The sequence below is a fragment of the Pyrus communis genome, chromosome 16 (assembly GCF_041283825.1).
Source record: "Pyrus communis isolate YQ-2024b chromosome 16, ASM4128382v1, whole genome shotgun sequence".
In the NCBI taxonomy this organism is placed as follows: domain Eukaryota; kingdom Viridiplantae; phylum Streptophyta; class Magnoliopsida; order Rosales; family Rosaceae; genus Pyrus; species Pyrus communis.
In genome coordinates this window covers 16,943,281-16,962,981 of record NC_142580.1, presented here as the reverse complement: position 1 = coordinate 16,962,981, position 19,701 = coordinate 16,943,281, and the positions used below count along the sequence as shown (strand labels likewise).

The following is a 19,701-nucleotide window of genomic DNA, read 5'->3' as shown; positions in this document are numbered from 1 at the left end:
ACATCCTAACTTGGGCGGGGCCACATCCCGGGCCCGACTCTACCGTAGCACGATATTGTCCGCTTTGGGCTTACCATTCCCTCACGATTTTGTTTATGGGAACTCACGAGCAACTTCCCAGTGGGTCACCCATCATGGGATTGCTCTAGCCCCATTCTCGCTTAACTTCGGAGTTCCTACGGAACTCGAAGCCAGTGAGCTCCCAAAAGGCCTCGTGCTAAGTAGGGATGGGAATATACATTTAAGGATCACTCCCCTAGGCGATGTGGGATGTCACAATCCACCCCCCCTAAGGGGCCCGACGTCCTCGTCGGCACACACGCAGCCAGGGTTAGACTCTGATACCAAACTTGTCACATCCCGACCCGGGGCGGATCACTTCCCCGGCCCGCTCCACCACCGTAGCACGATATTTTCCGCTTTGGGCTTACCATTCCCTCACGGTTTTGTTTTTGGGAACTCACGAGCAACTTCCCAGTGGGTCACCCATCATGGGATTGCTCTAGCCCTCTTCTCGCTTAACTTTGGAGTTCCTACGGAATCCGAAGCCAGTGAGCTCCCAAAAGGCCTCGTGCTAGGTAAGGATGAGAATATACATATAAGGATCACACCTCTGAGCGATGTGGGATGTCACAGCTTTGGTTAAGTAAAGTCCTATTGTGGGATTGTGAGCAAAGTAGTTTTTTCTACTTGGTTGACTATTAGCATCAAATCACAATGAATTGAAAGTTCTTTAACTTAGAGCTCTGCTGCTACCCTAAGTCTGGCAAACAACGCTTTGTACTCCACATCATTGTTGCTTACCTGGAATCCGAGTTCCAAGGCTCTTTTAAGTATGGACCCGTCTGGCATCATCAAGACCATTTCTGCTCATGCTATGTTCACATTTAACAATCCATCCATGTAGAGTTTCCAAAGAAAAAGGATTCTCAAGTGATTTCTGCAGGTCTGTGAAGGTCGTGACATTTTGATTTTCTGAAGTAAACTATGCCAAAAAGTCCGTAATCACTTAAGTTTTGATCGAAGTCTTAGGCCGATAAACGATTTCATGTTGCCCCAAGTAGATGATTTATTTAGCGATTTTGGATAACGCGTTAAGCCTATGCTGGATCGAAGTGGGTACTGGGTCATGTAAAATAACTTGGAATTACTTAAAGTACGTTTGGAGCTTTCTGGTTGTTGCTACTAATGTGAGCATAAGCTTTTTCATCTTCGGGTATCAGGTTTCTAGTTCGAGAATAGTTTTAGACATGCAGTACACTAATTTTTACTCCCTCGAGAATCAGAGTTGCACTAACTATGTAGTTCGACACTGCTAAGTACAAATACAAATCCTCCATATCCACTTGTTTGGATAGCAAATGAGTTGGGCAGGTACTCATTTAACTTTGCTTCCTCGCATTTGTTTGTTCTATAAAACTTCACAGTTCTTCCTCTTAAGATTTGTATCTTCTTTACAATTCTGAGAGACTTCATTTTCGTAATTACTTTGATCTGGTCGGATTGGCTTTTGTTCCGTGTTTGGTGACCAAGTAGCATAAGAATTTACTTGACGTCACTCTGAAAGTACACTTCTGGGTTGAGTTTCATGTTGTACTTTCAAGTAGGTCAAAGGATTCTTGAAGGTGAATGAGATAGTCCTTCCTTTCTTTTCTTTTCTTTTAATGAACATGTCGTCCACATAGACTTCCATCGTTTCTTCAATCTTTTCCCTAAAGATCCGATTGACTAGCCTTTGATAGGTTACTCTGTGTTTTTAAGACCAAAAAACATAACCCTGTAATAGTACGTACCTCGATCAATGATGAAGAATGTTTTCACCATGTCTGGCTCGTACATCTTGATCTAGTCGTAGTCGGAGTAGGCGTCTATAAAGCTCACCAAGTCGTGCCCCTTCGTAGAGTCTATATAGACTCTCCACTTCCCATTCTTATTTTGTACGAGCACCAAGTTAGCTAGCCATTATGGGTGGTGAACTTCGATAATAAGGTTGCATTCTTAAGTTTATCCATCTCAGCTTTGATGATTTTGCTTCACTCTGATCCATGACTAAATTTTTGTTAGATAACTGGTTTTGCGATTGTGTCCAAGTCGTGGCCATGAAAATTACTGAAGGTCGACTCTCGACATGTCTTCTGTGGACTAGGCAAACACATCCTTGTTGGCCCATGGGAAGACATTGAAAAGCTCATTCTCTCAATTAGACAGCTTTAATCTATTTTGGCTTTGCGTTCCAACTTGTTGGGATCGAGACTGATGTTGACAACATCATCCTCTGCTTTGGATTATGGAGTGTTGTCATCTTGATGGTCAAGGTCTAGGTCAAATTTATTTGTAGCTTATCTATTGACCCTCAATGATTGATATGTTGATTCATCCATGGGAATGGTAGAGCTTCATTCTCCTTTGCGGATCAGATTCCACGGCGTGGCATCGTGCTGCTGCTTGATCACCATTAATCTTTTTTACTGCACCAAGTGTGGGGCAACGGAGTAGTTGATGGTAAGATGAAGGAATCACTCCTATCTTATAGAGCCAGTTTCAGCCAAGTATAGCATTGTGAGGAATCGGGCAACCTATGACGTGGAAAGACACTAGGTAATTGTATGGTTCCACCTGCACCTCCAGTTTCACTATCTCGAGGGATTGGACATGAGTTCCATGGTTTCATTGTCCCGAGGGATCAAACAGGAGTTCCATTGAAGGTATGGAGAGTGGTCTCCACCATACGTGGTGGAGGATGCACAAATTCGTTTACCTATAAAAGGACAAACAACCGTAAGTGGCCAAAGATCGGGTGGTATGCTAGTCAAATGCTCTCTAATGGTCAAGTTAGTAAGCAATATTAACATACCCAAGCAGTAGGCAAGAAAATAAGTTAGCCATAATTGCATTACCAGATATGAACCTTATATGGGTGTATTTATACCAGTTAAGGTAGAGACCTTTTAGGATATGAAATTCGCATTAAACTGAGAGAATCCAGAGGATATCTAGAAATAGAGATTGTATCTTCTTAGGAGTTATTAGTTGCGGTGATGCAAATTCTTCGATTATAAGGACTCCAAGAATATAGGAACCTGCTGATTCCTTACTAGATTAGGTTTTCAGATCTTGCGAAACAAGCATGGTCAATCTCTTAGCAAAGTTACTGGACGTTGCCTATTATTTTGGAACAGGAAGATTGTGGCATCAATGATCCGTCTGTGCAGGCAATTGAAGTTGTTGAGTCTGTGGTTGGACTTTTGAGATATTTGTATTCCAATCCATTTCACTCTGGCTCTGGAAAATCATGATCCCACATTAATCAAATTTTATTGGCTTCTAAGGAGAACCCATATGTACTAAAGTAAGCCAATTCAAGATTTTTTTTAGGGGAAACTTGATATAGGTCCAATTTTTTGAGCCAATAATAGGAATAGTCCAATTTATTAAAATAAGTTCAATTCCTTAAATCTTATTATTTTATTATCAATAATTATCTCTTAAATGATAAGATTTATTATAAAAATCAAATTTCTTCCTAATAATTTCTTTGATTATTTATTTATTTTGTTCTTTATCCCGTTTTAAAACCTCATTTATAGATTTTAGTTTTTATTTTTATAATCAACCTATATCATAGGTTAATTATATTTATCTACCTATATAACAAATTCCTTTTTATAATCAAGTACGATTCATGTGTCTTGCTTGTAGATATATTATGTTTTTTCTACTTTTTAGTTAAGTTTCATATCTTACTTATAGGTATGATATACATTCATATATTTGTTACTTGAGTTAGGATAGAATGATTTGTAGATAGATTTATGTAAATATATATATTTTTTTTGTTATAAGATATTAATTATATTTTTTGGGGTTGAAAATTCATAATATTAGAAGATTTTAATTGATTTTTAATATTTTTAGAAAATATAAAATGAGCATTAAAAAAATAAATACATATAATTAGGTAATTAAACTTACTCCTAAAAATCATATATGTTTTTGGACCTAGATCTAAAAGTCTTTTTTTTTTTTTTTTATAGGTTTTCACCAGCATTTAATGGATTAAACATTAAATGTTAGAGGGGAAGTTCCCCGTAAATCACACCCAATAGAGATGACACTTCTGTCGGGCCATCATTTTCTCGACCACTCATGTGATGGACTCACTCTAACTAAGGCGTTGGGCAATTCCACTCATTAGAGTAGATGGGCTCAGCGGGCTCAGTGAAAGCCCAAATAATATTACAAGTCCAGAGGGGTCGTATACGAGATTAGCCTATCAGAGGTCTGTCAGGGAATACCCAACATGATCTTCAAGAGGGCATAGGCCATAATCACTGACGTTGTTAAGAGATACCCAAACGAGACTCCTAATTGGTACCCCCCATTATGTCTCCCATAGTTAACTCTCGTTGACTAAATACGTGAGATAGTGTGGTTTCAAAACAACGACTTAGGAAGCCCTACACTTGGGTTGTTTTTTTTTTCAAGTATCGGGTATTCAAGTGGTATTCCACATACCATAATACAAGTGGCCAAACGATATATTTTTCTGTGTCGCTCCATTTATTTTATCACATTTGGAGTACTTGCTCGAGTATCAGGCACTTGAAAATATTTCTCACACACATGCCTTAATGAATCATCCTCAAGCCCATGCTTGTTACTATATAAATGCATGATCATTTCCATGAAAAGGTAATTAGTCATTTTCCAAGAAACTCATAGCTTGTTTTCATACTTCTCAGTTAAGTCTAATTTAGGTATCAAGGGGCCTTTGACTCACACCACACTGGTGTGACAAGGTCTTATCTTCTCTTTCTTGGTTGTAGAGAGATCGTTATGATTTTTTACTTCTTAAAGTTCGATCTTCATACCACAATTTGTAATTAAAGTTTGTATTAATATGACGAGTCGACGTGTATTAGAGACTCTGTCAATTTTGCTGCTCACTTAGAAACATAATATGGGAAGAAAAAAGTTGTTCATTTTTTAACCCACAATAGCCATCTAACGGGAACTTGGATACTCGGGCGCGCACCCAAATTTTCGCATCTAACTATTACAACGGCTAATTATACAGTGTAGAATATGATATCAGTGCCCTTTTCCAAAATAAAAAGGGCATCTTCTGCAGGCTGCAGCCTTGACTACAAGAGAGGTAGATTGTCTGCCCTCCTGTTTGGATGCCCTTTCCATTCTTTCTTATTTGTGTGGTCACGGTTAAGCCACGTCAACATTTTATATTCCTATTGTTTTTTGTCTTATTATCTCTATAAAAAAAATCAATATAAAATGTTGCCGTGGCTTAATCGTGACTGCACAAAATATGAGAGGATGGGAAGGGCACCCAAACAGAAGAGCAGACAATCTGCCTCCGACTAAAAGATGACTCGACTTTCCAATTTAAAAGCTTGGAGTGTGCATTTCGATCAAGGAAAACCACGGTATTTGCACACTAATTAATATTAATTTATCACGACTCTATATATATGACCATCTTGTTTGATTGATTATTTGGTGACATTATGTCATATTCTTTTTTCCTTTTTTCTTTTTGATGGTTTGGTGGTTTGGTGGTTTTATATGTAGAATCTCTCAAAAACCGCAACACTAATCAAAGTATCTGATTACAGATAGGCTAACTAAGACCTGCAGCGGTTGAATCCCTATTTCTCATTTGTCACTTTAATGTGTACAATATGCACAATCAACATCCTGGTGAAGAATTGACTGATCGCATTGTTAAAATATGTTATTATCAGAAAGAAAAAAAAAATTATTATTATAGAGATGACGAAGAGTTCGAAGCTATTACATTAATTTAAAAGAGGCAAGAGCTGCAAACCTAAGACGCATGGATAAAAACTCAACATCCTGTCCACCAGGATACTGGACCACATGCACATTGTTAAGATACAAACCTTAATCTTTCTAGTTAGTGTCCACTAAGTGCCTCAAATTTCATATTTTCATGTATAACTTTAATAAGAAGTGCAAGTATAAGAACTCTTTAGATGATGATGAAAATGATATTCCAGTGTAACATATTCTCTACCCTTGGCATCACTTGCAAGAGCTGCTATTATGAAACAGAAACTTGAAAGGAGATACAGATGTAAAAGAACATATAACTGGTGATAACTATGAAACAAGATACATTTTTTTCACATCAACCCTACCATCTTTTGCTCCCCACCTTTGTTTGTATCTCTGTCTTCCATGTATTTCCCCTCTATCTCCAAAGAAAACAAAAACTAAATACTAGGAACGAAATGGTTATCAAACGAGGCAATTTGGAACATCTATTCCATCAATCAATTTTCTACATAAAGATACACAGAATTGGCTGGAAAATGAAAAGGAGATTGAGGATATTTTCAAGCAGGCAACTCATGCTAGAGTTTGAATAGAAAATGTGGGGGTATTGTTGGAACTTGCGAGGGACCATTGTCCCACATTGACCATAAACTCTCCCTAATTTCTCTTTATAAGTGAGTTCACTCACTTATTGTTTGAAAGGAATTGGGCCAAAGTCATAGACCTTGGGCCTTGGACTTGGAAGGCTTGGTGTATATATTAAATGTCAAAGATGGGCCTTGGGATTTAGCTTTTTTCTGAAAGGATAAGACTATTTACAAAAAATAGTTACATCATTTCTGAAAGGATAAGAATGAACAGCCATAACTGTTGCAAAAATGCTATTATATATATGGCTGTGATATAAAAAACGAACAACACAATTCCGTCACAAAGAAACATATAGCAAATTCACCAAGAATCCAAGTTTGATTGCAAGAACTTGGGTTAGATAGTTGTATCCTGCAAGATAGACGAAAGGATAAGACTATTTACAAAAAATAGTTACATCATTTCTGAAAGGATAAGAATGAACAGCCATAACTGTTGCAAAAATGCTATTATATATATGGCTGTGATATAAAAAACGAACAACACAATTCCGTCACAAAGAAACATATAGCAAATTCACCAAGAATCCAAGTTTGATTGCAAGAACTTGGGTTAGATAGTTGTATCCTGCAAGATAGACGTTTATGAACTACTGCACTGGTGTAAAGGTGTATTTCTGTCTTAGGAGATTGCTATCGCAAGCCTCTATCTTTTAGAATCAAGTTAGTGATTATTGTTGTGATTTTATATGCAATTTTATTAATTATTCATATTTTGGTAGATTGTATATATAGTGCAATTGTAATTCGTATTAAATTGTGCAATTATGTGTGTGTGTGTGTGTGTACGTTATGAATGATATTTGATGCATTCTAACAATACAGAATTATGGATAAATCAAATGTTGGTGTTTGTCAAACAACATTTTGAGAAACTTGAGAAATTCAAGGGAGTTGATTTCAAACGTTAGCAACAGAAGATGTTTTTTTACTTGACAACTCTGAACTTTAGTCATATCATTACTTCTGAGGCCCCTGACGCACCAGAAGAGGGAGATATTCTTGCTGAAATTCTGCAGGCTATAGAAGCCTGGACTCACAGTGAATTTCTATGCAGGAACTACATTCTGAACGCTTTAGATGACTGTCTATATGATGCTTATTCATCATAGAAGACGGCTAAAGATCCATGGGAGTCTATGGACAAAAAATATAAGTTTGAAGTGGCTAGTTCTAAGAAGTTTATGATCGAAAATTCTTTGAATTACAAGATGAGTGACACCAAGTTTGTTGTCAAGCAAGTTAAAGAACTTCAAGTGATTGTTCATGAGTTAGATGAAGAGAATCTTGGTCTGAAAAAAGGCTTTGTGGTTGGCTCTATTGTAAAGAAACTGCCTTCAAATTGGAAGGACTTTAAGATTTATCTGAAGCATCTAACTGAAGACATGAGCATGGATCAATTGATTCTCAAACTGGGTGTAGAATAGGATCATCGCAAAAATAAGAAGTATGATGCCTCGTCGCTGGAGGCAAAAACCAATATTGTGGAAGGAGAAGACTCACACAAGGCAAAGCACCATTAGAAAAACATAGGCAAGGATACTGCAAAGAGAGCACTGACTACTGCGAAAGGGAAAACCTTGAAGAAAATCAAAGGAGGTTGCTGGGTTTGTGGAAAGACAAGCCAAAGGGCAAAGGATTACCGCCACAAGAAGGATCAGAATGCTGAGAATTCCAATCAAGTAAACATTGCAAAAAACAAGTTTGTTGTTGTTGTATCTGAGGTCAATTTATTGACTGATTCCAATGACTGGTGGGTTGAGCAACAAGGCATATTTGTGCTGATCAGAATTTATTTGTTTCTTACAAACTAATTGATGGTGGAGAAAATCTGTACATGGGAAATGCAACTGCATTTTTTGTTGTAGGGGAGGGAAAAGTAACTCTCAAACTCACTTTTGGGAAAGAGCTTTCACTTACCAATGTTCTGCATGTTCATGATATTCGCAAGAATCTAATTTCTGGATCACTTCTGAGCAATAAAGGTGTATGTGGGAAAGGGCTACCTAGGTGAGGGGCTCTTCAAATTGAATGTACTTTCTACTGATGATGATGATGATGATGATGATGATGATGATGATGCTTCTTTTGCTTACTTGATTAAGTCCTCTACATTATGGCATGCAAGATTAGGACATGTTAATTTTCATTCTCTTCAAAGAATGGTTAACTTAGGCCTAGTGCCCAAATGTTCCATGAATAAAGTGGCTAAATGTGAGATATGCATAGAATCCAAATATGCAAGACATTTATATAAATTAGTGGAAAAATCCAATGAAGTACTTGGTGTAATCCATAGTGATCTTTGTGATTTCAACCAACTCGTGGAGGAAAGAACTACTATATTTCTTTCATTGATGATTGCAACAAGTATTGTTATGTCTATTTGCTTCATAGCAAAGGTGAAGCTTTAAACATGTTTAAGACATTTAAAGCCGTAGTAAAAAATCAACTAGACAAAAGAATAAAAGTCTTAAGGTTGGATAGAGGTGGTGAATACGAATCTAATGACCTTGTCGAATTTTGTTCAAACCATGGAATAATATATCAAACAGCAACACCATATACTCCTCAACAAAACGGAGTAGTTGAACTTAAAAAACAAACATTGATAGATATGATTAATTCCATGTTAAACAGTTCTGGCGCACCACATAATTTGTGGGGTGAAGCACTCCTTGTTGCCAACACAATATTGAACCGAATTCCACGTAAGAAAATAATCAGTCTCCTTATGAAAACTGGAAATGAAGGTTACCAATATATAAAACATTGAAAGTGTGGGGTTGTCTTGTGAAAGTTCAAGTGCCTCTTCCGAAGAGACAAAAACTTGGACAAAATATAATGGATTATATATTTATTGGTCACGCCAATAATAGTGCAGCATATGGATTTTTGGTTCATAAATCTAAAATTGCAGAAATTCATGTAAATACAATACTTGAATCTGCATAAGCTGAGTTCTTTGAGGAAATTTTTCCTTATAAAGATAGGTCATATGGTTTGAATAAAAGAGTACATGATGATACTACGAGAAATAATGACAATAATTATGCTTCAACTTCTAAAGTCCAAAGCCAAGATTTGGAACCACGAAATAGTAAAAGAGCAAAATTTGCAAAGGATTTTGGTCTTGATTTCCTTACTTATCTAACCGAAGAAGAGTCTCAAACTTATAAGGCTGCATTAGAACCCTCTGAAGCACCTTATTGGAAAGAAGCTATTCAAAGTGAAATGGAATCCATGATACAAAGTAATATATGGGAATCGGTTAATCTGCCTCTAGGAAATAAACCAATAGGATACAAATGGATTTTCAATAAGAAATTGAAACCGGATAATACCATAGACAAGTCTAAAGCTCGTCTAGTTGCCAAAGGGTATTGTAAAAAATAAGGACCTGACTACTCTGACACCTATTCACCAGTAGCTAGAATAACATCTATAAGGTTATTAATAGCTATAATGTCTATTTACTATCTCGAGATACATCAAATGGATTTTAAGACTGCATTTTTAAATGGTGAATTAGATGAAGAAAGATATATGGAACAACTTGAAGGTTTCATTGACAAATGTCAAGAAAAGAAAGTTTGCAAATTGATTAATTCATTATAAGGATATAAACAAGCTCCTAAGCAATGGCTTGAAAAATTCGATCATAATATGATCACAAATGGATTTGTGATCAATGAAAGTGATAAATGCATTTATGTTAAGCAAACAAAAAATGCTTGTGTTATTGTATGTCTATATGTTGATGACATGCTCATAATGGGAGCAAACAAAGATGTGATTAACTCCACAAAGAAAATGCTAAATTCTAGTTTTGATATGAAAGATATGGGAATAGCTGATGTGATTCTTGGAGTTTGAATTCTAAGGAATTCAGAAGGATATGTTCTAACTCAGTCACATTATATCGAAAAGGTTCTAAAAAGATTTAGACATTATGATTGTAAACCTGCAGTAACTCAATTTGATCCCATTCATAAACTTACTAAAAACAAAGAAGAAAGCGTATCTCAATTGGAGCATACCCAAGTTATAGGTTGCTTGATGTACATTATGAATTGTACAAGACCTAATCTTGCTTATTTAATAAGCCGATTAAGCAGGTATTCAAGTAATCCTGGAAGAGATCATTGGAATGCCTTAAAAAAAGTATTAAGATACTTAAAGCATACAATGAACTATGGTTTGCTTTACACTCAATATCCCCTAGTATTAGAAGGATATAGTGATGCAAATTGGATTTTAGGGAGCACTGACAGTAAATCCACAAGTGGATATGTATTTACACTTGGTGGAGCAGTTGTGTCATGGAAATCGTCCAAGCAAATGTGTATAGCACGTTCGACAATGGAATCAGAGTTTATAGCCTTAGATGCAGCTGCTGATGAAGCTGAATAACTTAAACATTTTCTAGAAGATATCCCATTATGGCCTAAGCTTGTGAGTACAGTATGTATACATTGTGACAGTATGGCTACACAAGGTCAAGCCAAAAACACTGAGTATAATGGGAAGTCAAGACATATAAGGCGATGACATAGAACCATTAAACAACTACTCAAGAATGGAACTATTTCCATTAACTATATTAAATCTAAGGGAGAACATTGCCGATCCTTTGACAAAAGGCCTAAGGATTAAGTGGCATTTACATTGAGGGGAATGGGTTTAAAGGCAACTCAATGAGTTATAACTTGACGGAAACCTAAACTAGCTAATTGGAGATTCCATGGTCTAGGTTCAATAGGCAAACTAGTTGAGGAAAACTCAAGGTAAGAAACACACAATCTTTACTGATTCCTATGATGGAAAACAGCATGTTGCCTGTAAGACGAAGAGGGTGAATCATTATTCTTAATAATGCTAATATCTTATGGTCAAGATGAATAGAACATATATTCTTGATTAGCATTACCTATGTGAGATTGATGTGAGGTTGCATCTTTGAGAATTGTTATGGCTACAATTCTCTAGAGGTCTCATGAAATCAGGATATGTTCAAGACCAAAATGAACACAACCGTATGAATTTGAAGTGTGCCAAGATGTGATATGTGTGATACTTACTGTTTCGATTTACTACTAAGAATGATTAGTTCAAGATATTAAATTCACAGCTTCATTAAGTAAATCCGATGAGTACTCACTAGAAAAGGTTTAAGTCCAAAAGACACTTATCTCGATGCGTATCATATCTATGTTCTTTGGAAAGAAAGACATTACTAATTTAGTTAGTATCTTGTTTTCTATTCAAATGTGGCATATTGCTAGAGTTTGAATAGAAAATGTGGGGTATTGTTGGAACTTGTGAGGGACCATTGTCCCACATCGACCATAAACTCTCCCTAATTACTCTTTATAAGTGAGTTCACTCACTTATTGTTTGAAAGAAATTGGGTTAAAGCCATGGACCTTGGGCCTTGGACTTGGAATGTTTTGGTATATGTATTAAATCTTAAAGATGAGCCTTGGGATTCAGTTTTTTTCGAAAGGATAAGACTGTTTACAAAAAATAGTTACATCCTTTGTGAAAAGATAAGAATGAATAGCCATAACTATTGCAAAAACTCCATTATATATATATATATGGATGTGATATCAGAAACAAAGAACACAGTTCCATCACCCTCTCTTTGTTACTTCACCGAGAAACACATAGCAAATTTGCCAAGAATCCAAGTTCGAGTGCAAGAACTTGGGTTAGATAGTTGCATAATAGCCATAATTGTTGCAAAAACGCCATTATAAATATGGTTGTGATATCAAAAACGAAGAATACAAGTCCACACTCTCTCTTTGATCCTTCGCATAGCAAATTCGCCAAGAATCCAAGTTCGAGTGCAAGAACTTGGGTTAGATAGTTGTATCCTGCAAGATAGACGTCCGTGAACTATTTAGGGGCGTATTTATGTCTCTATCTTTCGAAATCAAGTCAGTGATTATTGTTGTGATTTTATATGCAATTTTATTAATTATTTATATTCTAGTAGATTGTATATATAGTGAAATTGTAATTCGTATTAAATTGTGTAATTATATATATATATATATATATATATTATGATTGATATTTGATTGGTTCTAATAACTCATACATGAAATTAGAGTTTCGAGGAGCTTTTCTTGGTCCTTGCTTCACCATAAAGAGTATCACAATCAAACACTCACTAGATTTTAATCAGTGGCATCACTTTTTCGAAGATAATATGCGACTTGTGACCCCTCACCAATCACCATGTGATGACATACAAATCATGCTTTCAGTTTTCATTCCGTATCTCTAGATTTTTTTTTATCATTTTTAATCAGCCAATTAAAACTGCAATTGATAGTTCATCTGCTGTTCTTTGGTTCCTGTTTTATACTTTACCAGTCCAATCGATTCACTAGCTAAAATTAGTCCGTCCAATCCATTCCGGTGTAACAAACACCCCGTTAAAGGATACATCTTTTTGTATATTTTACCAGATGTTTTGCATCTTAAGCAGGACTGTTCCTAATTGTAATTGCTTGATTCAGTGCATTATGTGTCCCTATTGTCAATTTTGTTCTGCTTTTATATAGGAGTGGTGTTCAAACTGTCAATCTTGTGTCTTTTAAAAGCCATTCACATGTACTAGTACTCTCTCTCTCTCTCTCTCTCTCTCTCTCTCTCTCTCTCTCTCTCTCTCTCTCTCTCTCTCTCTCCCCTAATTCTTCAACCAAAAAAAGCTAGTGGCAAGTGTAAAATTGTTCATAGATAATGAGAATGATGCACAATTTGTCCTGGCAGTCAGCCTACTGGTTTCTTGGTACTCAAGATAATAGATCATAGAGACAATACAGAAAAATAGAACCGCTTATAAAGCTTCTAGTCCTTATTGCAACGTCTTAGTGTCCTTCTGGTTTGTATTCTCGACTAAAAGTATATAATCGGATTCATTTGTGTATATTTTCCTAGATTATATTGAACCAAAAGGTTGCACTAGACCATTTGAATTTAGATACACATGACAAAGAAAATTTGTTCTGCAATCGTAGAAAGTGATGCATACGTAAAAGCAGCACAGCAGTCGCAGTCCAAGATCTCTGGAAAGGTACTCTTGAGTGCAAATTTAGGAATCAATTCTTTCAAACTAATTACCAACTAGGGAATGAGGAAAGGTGCATCATAAAGTCCAGTCCCAGGCTACCCCCATTATTGTACCACTACCACACATGCAAGCAATCACACACTCCCACTTCATACTGGGATCCACCCTACAGAATTTTGATTGGTCAAATCATGAATCATCTTTCTCATCATCATTCGTTAAGATTTCAGGACACTTTCGACCAAAAAAAAATGATTTCAGGGCATTGATTTCTCCTGGACTGTTTTCCTAGATTCTGTCCTTGTTCGAGCATTCTCTTATCTGAGTGAATCTGCTCTACTCTGTAATCGGTTGTATATTAATGTGTTTATGTTGCTCGTCACGTGATTGTGATTGTGTTTATAAGGAAAAGGCGTAAAGGAACATACAACTGGTGATAACTAAAAATCTCCCATGACAAATATTGTGCATTCAAGACTAGTTAAACCTGGATGCACATGATCGACAAAATTTACTTAAAATCCAAGCCTACAACTGTTGGCTTTATTTGATGCTCTGCACTTGGTTATAACAAATGTCAAACCTTTTCTTCTATACATCAATGACACAATGGAGTTTGAAACTGAAGAAACTAAACAAAAAATCACAATCTTTCGCTTAATTAGCTGTATATCACATAATTAACTAATCACTTGAACCCCATTTTATTGGCACTAGAGAAGGATGATGAGTAAAGCAATGTGGATGCAGAAAAAATTGTGTTGTTGCTTTTTGCGAACAAGCTTTTCATTGCTGCTGATGATGAGGTTGCCAAAACTCCATTAGGGTTCTTATTTTCGCGAGTGTCATTTGTGGGCGAACCTTTGAGGAGCATATCAACCTTGGCATACTCCTCCCTCTCATGTTTGACTTCCTTTAGCATTGCTGCCACATCTTTCATGGTTGGTCTTTCATCAGGGGTTGAGTTTACACACAACAAGGCTATGCCTAATGCCTGCATCATTTCCTCTATCTCCGATTCGGGTCTCGATATGAGGCTTGGGTCGAGGACTTCAATGCTTCCCCTCTTCTGTCTTACCCAATCCACTACATGTTGCCCCTCTGGTATTGTTGGATCTATTGGTTGCTTCCCTGTCAAGACTTCCAATACAACAACTCCATAGCTATAAACATCGCTCTTCTCTGTGATCTTCATCATGTATCCATATTCTGAAAAGGGGAAGTAAGTTAAGTTAACTAATTGGTTCAAATCACGTACTTACAAGTTAATAGGAATGGGAAATAGGTCCCCTTGTTGTCTGTTTAGTGTCCGCCCAGCTTTATTTTTTATTAAAATTTTCTAACGGGTCCAATTTATGCAAAAATTTTACTTAAAGAAAACATTAACATCACATGATTGTTTGTGATTAGACCACTAACAAAGTAATCATGGTAAGACTTAAGAGACATATATACGGATTAAGCTGTATGTGATTATAATATCACTTACCAGGAGCAATATAGCCATAGGAACCAGCAACTGTGTTGGAGGACAGAGCGAAATCGCCATCATCAACGAGTTTGGCTAGGCCAAAATCAGCAATGTAAGGCTCAAACTCAAGGCCAATGAGGATGTTATTGGCCTTGATATCCCTGTGAACAATTGGAGGTACACAATCATGGTGCAAATAGGCAATGCCTTGAGCTGCACCCAACAAAATTTGGTACCGAACTTCCCATTCAAGGGCATGCCCTGTCCTCTCATGTAGAATACTTCCCAAGCTTCCATTAGGCATGTAATCGTACACGAGCAATCTTGTGTTCTTATTCCAGCAACAACCCAAGAACCGAACAATGTTCTTGTGACGTATTGAGCCAAGTGTTTTGACCTCCGCTGAGAATGAATCGTGAACTCCACATTTTTCATCATTACAACATCCGTTGTCTGCAGCAACTGTTGCTGGCCAGAGCTTCTTTACTGCAATGACTTCGCCATTGTCCATATCAGCGCGATACACAACCCCAGAACATCCTTTTCCAATTACATTGACATCCACCAGGCATCTAAGCACTTTCTCAACCGAGAAATTTAGCTTCTGGAATGGGGTGAACTGCCAAGCCCACAAGTTCCCCAATTCTGATTCGTCATCATCTCTGATAGCTCTTCGCGCTCTAATCACTGCAAGGATCCCCAAAACCACCATTGCAACTGTCAGGGTGATCAGCAATGCAATTGCTAGCTTAAGCCTGCGTGACCGCCTTATTTCATTTTGATTTCTTGTTAGTCCTGCGCGGCCAACATCACTCAGGAAGCATGAGTCGCGATTTGAAGAGCAAAGGCCTTTGTTTCCAGCCAAATCCATTGGTAACAACTGTCTAAAAAGCTGGTTGTCTGGAAGGTAGCCACTGAGTTTGTTATATGACACATTAAGAGAGACAAGATTATTGAGCTCTGCAAGTGGACTCAAGTCCCCATCAAGCTGGTTATGTGAAAGGTCTAGTATTGAAAGCTTGGTTAGTGCTGATACTTGAGGTGGGATGGGGCCTGAGAGTGCATTGCAGCTCAAATTTAGCGCGATTTCAAGGGCTTCAATCCTCCCAAGCTCCACGGGGATTGAGCCAGTGAGCTTGTTGCTGCTAAGATCAAGCAATTGGAGACTCGAACACAGGCCAAGCGATGTAGGTATCATTCCAGAGAACAAGTTCCTGCTCAAAATAAGCTTGTTCAACGAAACAAGACGAGCCAAGCTTGCTGGTATCTGCCCCGAAAACTGATTAATCGAAACATCCAAGACTTGAAGTCCTGATAGTGATGACAACGCGTTAGGCAGGGGACCTTCCAAAGTATTGTTGCTCAAGTCTATCATCTGTAGCTCTGTGCAACTCCCAATCTCATCAGGCACTTGCCCAGAAAGGCTGTTCCCAGACAGGTCAAGAAAGTTTAAGCTCCTAAGGTCTCCAATTGCTTTCGGAATCCCACCAGCAATCATGTTGTTCCCAAGCCGCAGCCGAACCAGAGAGCTGCAGTTGCCAATACTTGGTGGAATCAAACCCGAAATGTCATTCGAAATCAAAAGAAGCTTTGTGAGGTTTTTGAGCTGAAACAAGCCGGCAGGAATGGTACCAGTGAGCGAATTGTGTGACAAGTCTAGTGCTTGGAGACTGCTACAGCTAGCCAGAGTTGAAGGAATGCTTCCTTCAAGCTGGTTTTGCCAAGCGAAAAGAACAGTCAGCTTCGACAACATCCCAATCTCCGGTGGAATCAAACCGGAGATCTGATTCGTGTCGAGCTGCAGCTGCATCAGGTTCGTCAAATTAGAAAGGTTGGAAGGGATCGAACCGGTGACATTGTTGTCACTAATCATGAACTCCTCAAGATTCGATAAACCTCCCAAAGACAAAGGTATAGTACCAGACAAAGCATTTAGAGAAAAATCAATCATTCTCAAGCTGCTACAATTCCCAATCTCTTCTGGGATTGGACCAGAAAGACTATTTTGCCACAATAACAACTGCTCCAGCTTCTTAAGCTTACCAAGCTCCGGTGGAATCGAACCGGAGAGGCTATTTTCGTAAAGAAACAAGTTGACAAGCTCAGAGCAGTTACCTATTTCAGGTGGGATTTCGCCGGAGATCATTGTGGTGTAAATAGACAGGGTGTGGAGATGGCTAAGCTTACCCAATGAGGCAGGCAAAGTGCCTGAAACTTGGGTGTCAGCCAACCCCAAGACAGTCAAATTGCTGCAGCCTCCGAGCTCCTCTGGGATTTTCCCACCAATGTATTTGTTACCTCCTGCTCTCAGAACTGCAAGGCTGGTGAACTTCCCGAGCGCCGCCGTAATCGACCCGGTTAGCTGGTTGTCGAAGAGAAGGAGGTTTTTTAGTCCAATGCAGGTGCCAAGCTCAACTGGGATTTTCCCAGTGAGTTGATTGGAGTTCAAGATCAAGTCTTGGAGATTTCGGAGCCTCGAAACGCTGGGCGGGATTGAACCCACCAGACAGTTTGAGCTGAGGTCGATGACTTGCAGCTCGGTGCATTCACCGATGTCGGCGGGGATGGTTCCGGTGAGATTAGCACCTGAAATGGTGAGTTTTCGGAGGGAGGTAAAGGCGGAGAGACTGGTTGGAAGTGGAAGCTGGAGAGGGATGTATTGGATTGTGATTTCGGTGACGTGGCCTTGAGGGGAACATGTTATGGAAGACCAGTTGCATGGATTGGGGTGGAGGAGGTTCCAGTTGGAGAAGAAGGAAGGTGGCGGCGAAGCAGAGGAATGGAGCCAGGAGAAGAGAAGGGTGGCTTCGGGGTTTGCGGCAGAAGCAAAGGTGGGTGTGTAGAGTAAAAATAGGGTGAGACAGAGAAAAACAGAAGAGTGGGAGGAGGAGGAGGTGTAGAAGATGGGGAAGGATTGCCTCGAGCTGGGCGGCAGCACTGTAGACATTTGCCTCAATTTCCAAACCTTTCTTCTCGGGTTTGCATCATTTGGGTTTTGCAGCCCCCTGTCTCTCTTTGTTTCTTTATCTCTCTAGGTTTCTCTCTCTCCTCTCTCTGGTTTCTGTGTGTGTGTTTTAGCTTTCTTGGTTTGAACTCAAGCAGTAAACTACTGAACTTCTAGTTTTCTACAACTACACTACCCAAAGCAAAGCACAGAACACAAAGAAAGCACCTCAAAACCAAATAAACAAACCAACCCACTGCCTTGAGATCAACAAACACTGCACCTCCACCATCCTCCTGCACCACCACCCCACACCTCTCTCTCACTTAAGAGATTATATATTTATAGAAAATTGGAGGGGTTGCTTGGTGGGTTCACGCGCAGGTTAAGGGAGACACAAGAAGGCAGATACCCATGAAATTAGATTATATTAATATTTTGTTTATATATATATTTCTTCATTGTAGTTAGCTAGGAGGAGACGTGGCACATAACCAAGCGTAATGATGTTTTAGAATTCATACAGCCGATCCCATTTAATGAGAAAATGGTTGTTGTTGTTGTATATCTTCACTATAGTGTGTATGCAACTGTGCACGAGATGATATGAAATAAGGTGTTTTATTATTTTAATGTTGTTTTTTGACTCCATTAGAGCAAAAAGTGAGGAGAGCCGTTAGCTAGCTCCAACTCCAAGTCAGTGTTGTTTTTGTCTCAATCTGAAGCCAACACCATTACTTAATTAAAATTCGCAAACAGACACTCCCCATGGACAATGCTTACTATCTTTCACGTATTTTCCAGATTCAAAACCTTTTTCTGGACTTCAGGCTTCAGTTACATTTCAATTTTCAATCTCTTTCTCTCTCCCATCCATGTATGCAATCACGTTTTCTCTTTTACCAAGTTTCCAAACCAAACGTTTCGTCTGCCATGTATGCAATCACGTTTTCTCTTTTACCAAGTTTCCAAACCAAACGTTTCGTCTGCAATATTAGCAGCATCGATTTTGGGTCCAATAGAGATAAATTTGTTCTTACTAAATTATCATCATAATTTTGTGGGTGTTATAAAGAAGCAAAAGTTAAAGAAATAATCTTTGCTAGGGATAGGAGCGAGGTTGTTGCAAAATATTACACAAAAATGATTGCAGATTAGAGAGAAATAAGAGGATACTGAAAATATTCTAACTTATCTTTCTTTTCTTATTGCTTTTGTATCATATATTTTGAACACTCGTAGTGCTCTGTTTATAGAGCAACTACTTTGAAAACTTACAAAAACTGCACTATTTAGCATATGAATCTTTACTGTATACATGTGGGCAAACATACCCACTGTTTACAACACTCCCCCTTGGATGCCCACATATCAACATCAGTTGCCTCGTTAAAACCTTGCTTGGAAAAACCCAATGGGAAAAAACGATAGCGAAGGAAAAAGAGTACAACTTTTACCCGGATTGTTGATACGGTGTTAAGCATGCTTGTGTTGCCTCGTTAAAACCTTGATAGGAAAAACCCAGTGGGAAAAATCCTAATCAAAGGAAAAAGAGTACAACATGCATGTATTATGGATGCTCCCCCTGAATTGTATCTCCCCCTGATTCCACATTCTTCAAATTTGTAAGCCAACATAATTTGATTCCCTGTACTAACTTCTGAAATGTGCACTTTGGTAGAGATTTGGTGAACAAGTTTGCCAAATTTTCGTTGGAACAGATTTGTTTGACGTC

The 19,701-nt window shown here is 38.2% G+C and overlaps 1 protein-coding gene and 1 pseudogene across 1 annotated transcript; one reads left to right on the top strand and one right to left on the bottom strand.

Annotated features, from left to right (window-relative positions):
* Positions 1-7,293: 7,293 nt before the first annotated feature.
* On the top strand, positions 7,294-8,478 carry LOC148690063 (uncharacterized; annotated as a pseudogene).
* A 5,583-nt stretch (positions 8,479-14,061) lies between these two features.
* On the bottom strand, positions 14,062-18,382 carry LOC137730512 (uncharacterized). The gene is made up of 2 exons (XM_068469502.2): positions 15,041-18,382; positions 14,062-14,760 (listed from the first exon to the last, which is right to left on the bottom strand). The coding sequence occupies exons 1-2, from the start codon at positions 17,967-17,969 to the stop codon at positions 14,240-14,242; spliced, it is 3,450 nt and encodes a 1,149-aa protein (XP_068325603.2). The 5' UTR covers positions 17,970-18,382; the 3' UTR covers positions 14,062-14,239.
* Positions 18,383-19,701: the final 1,319 nt, after the last annotated feature.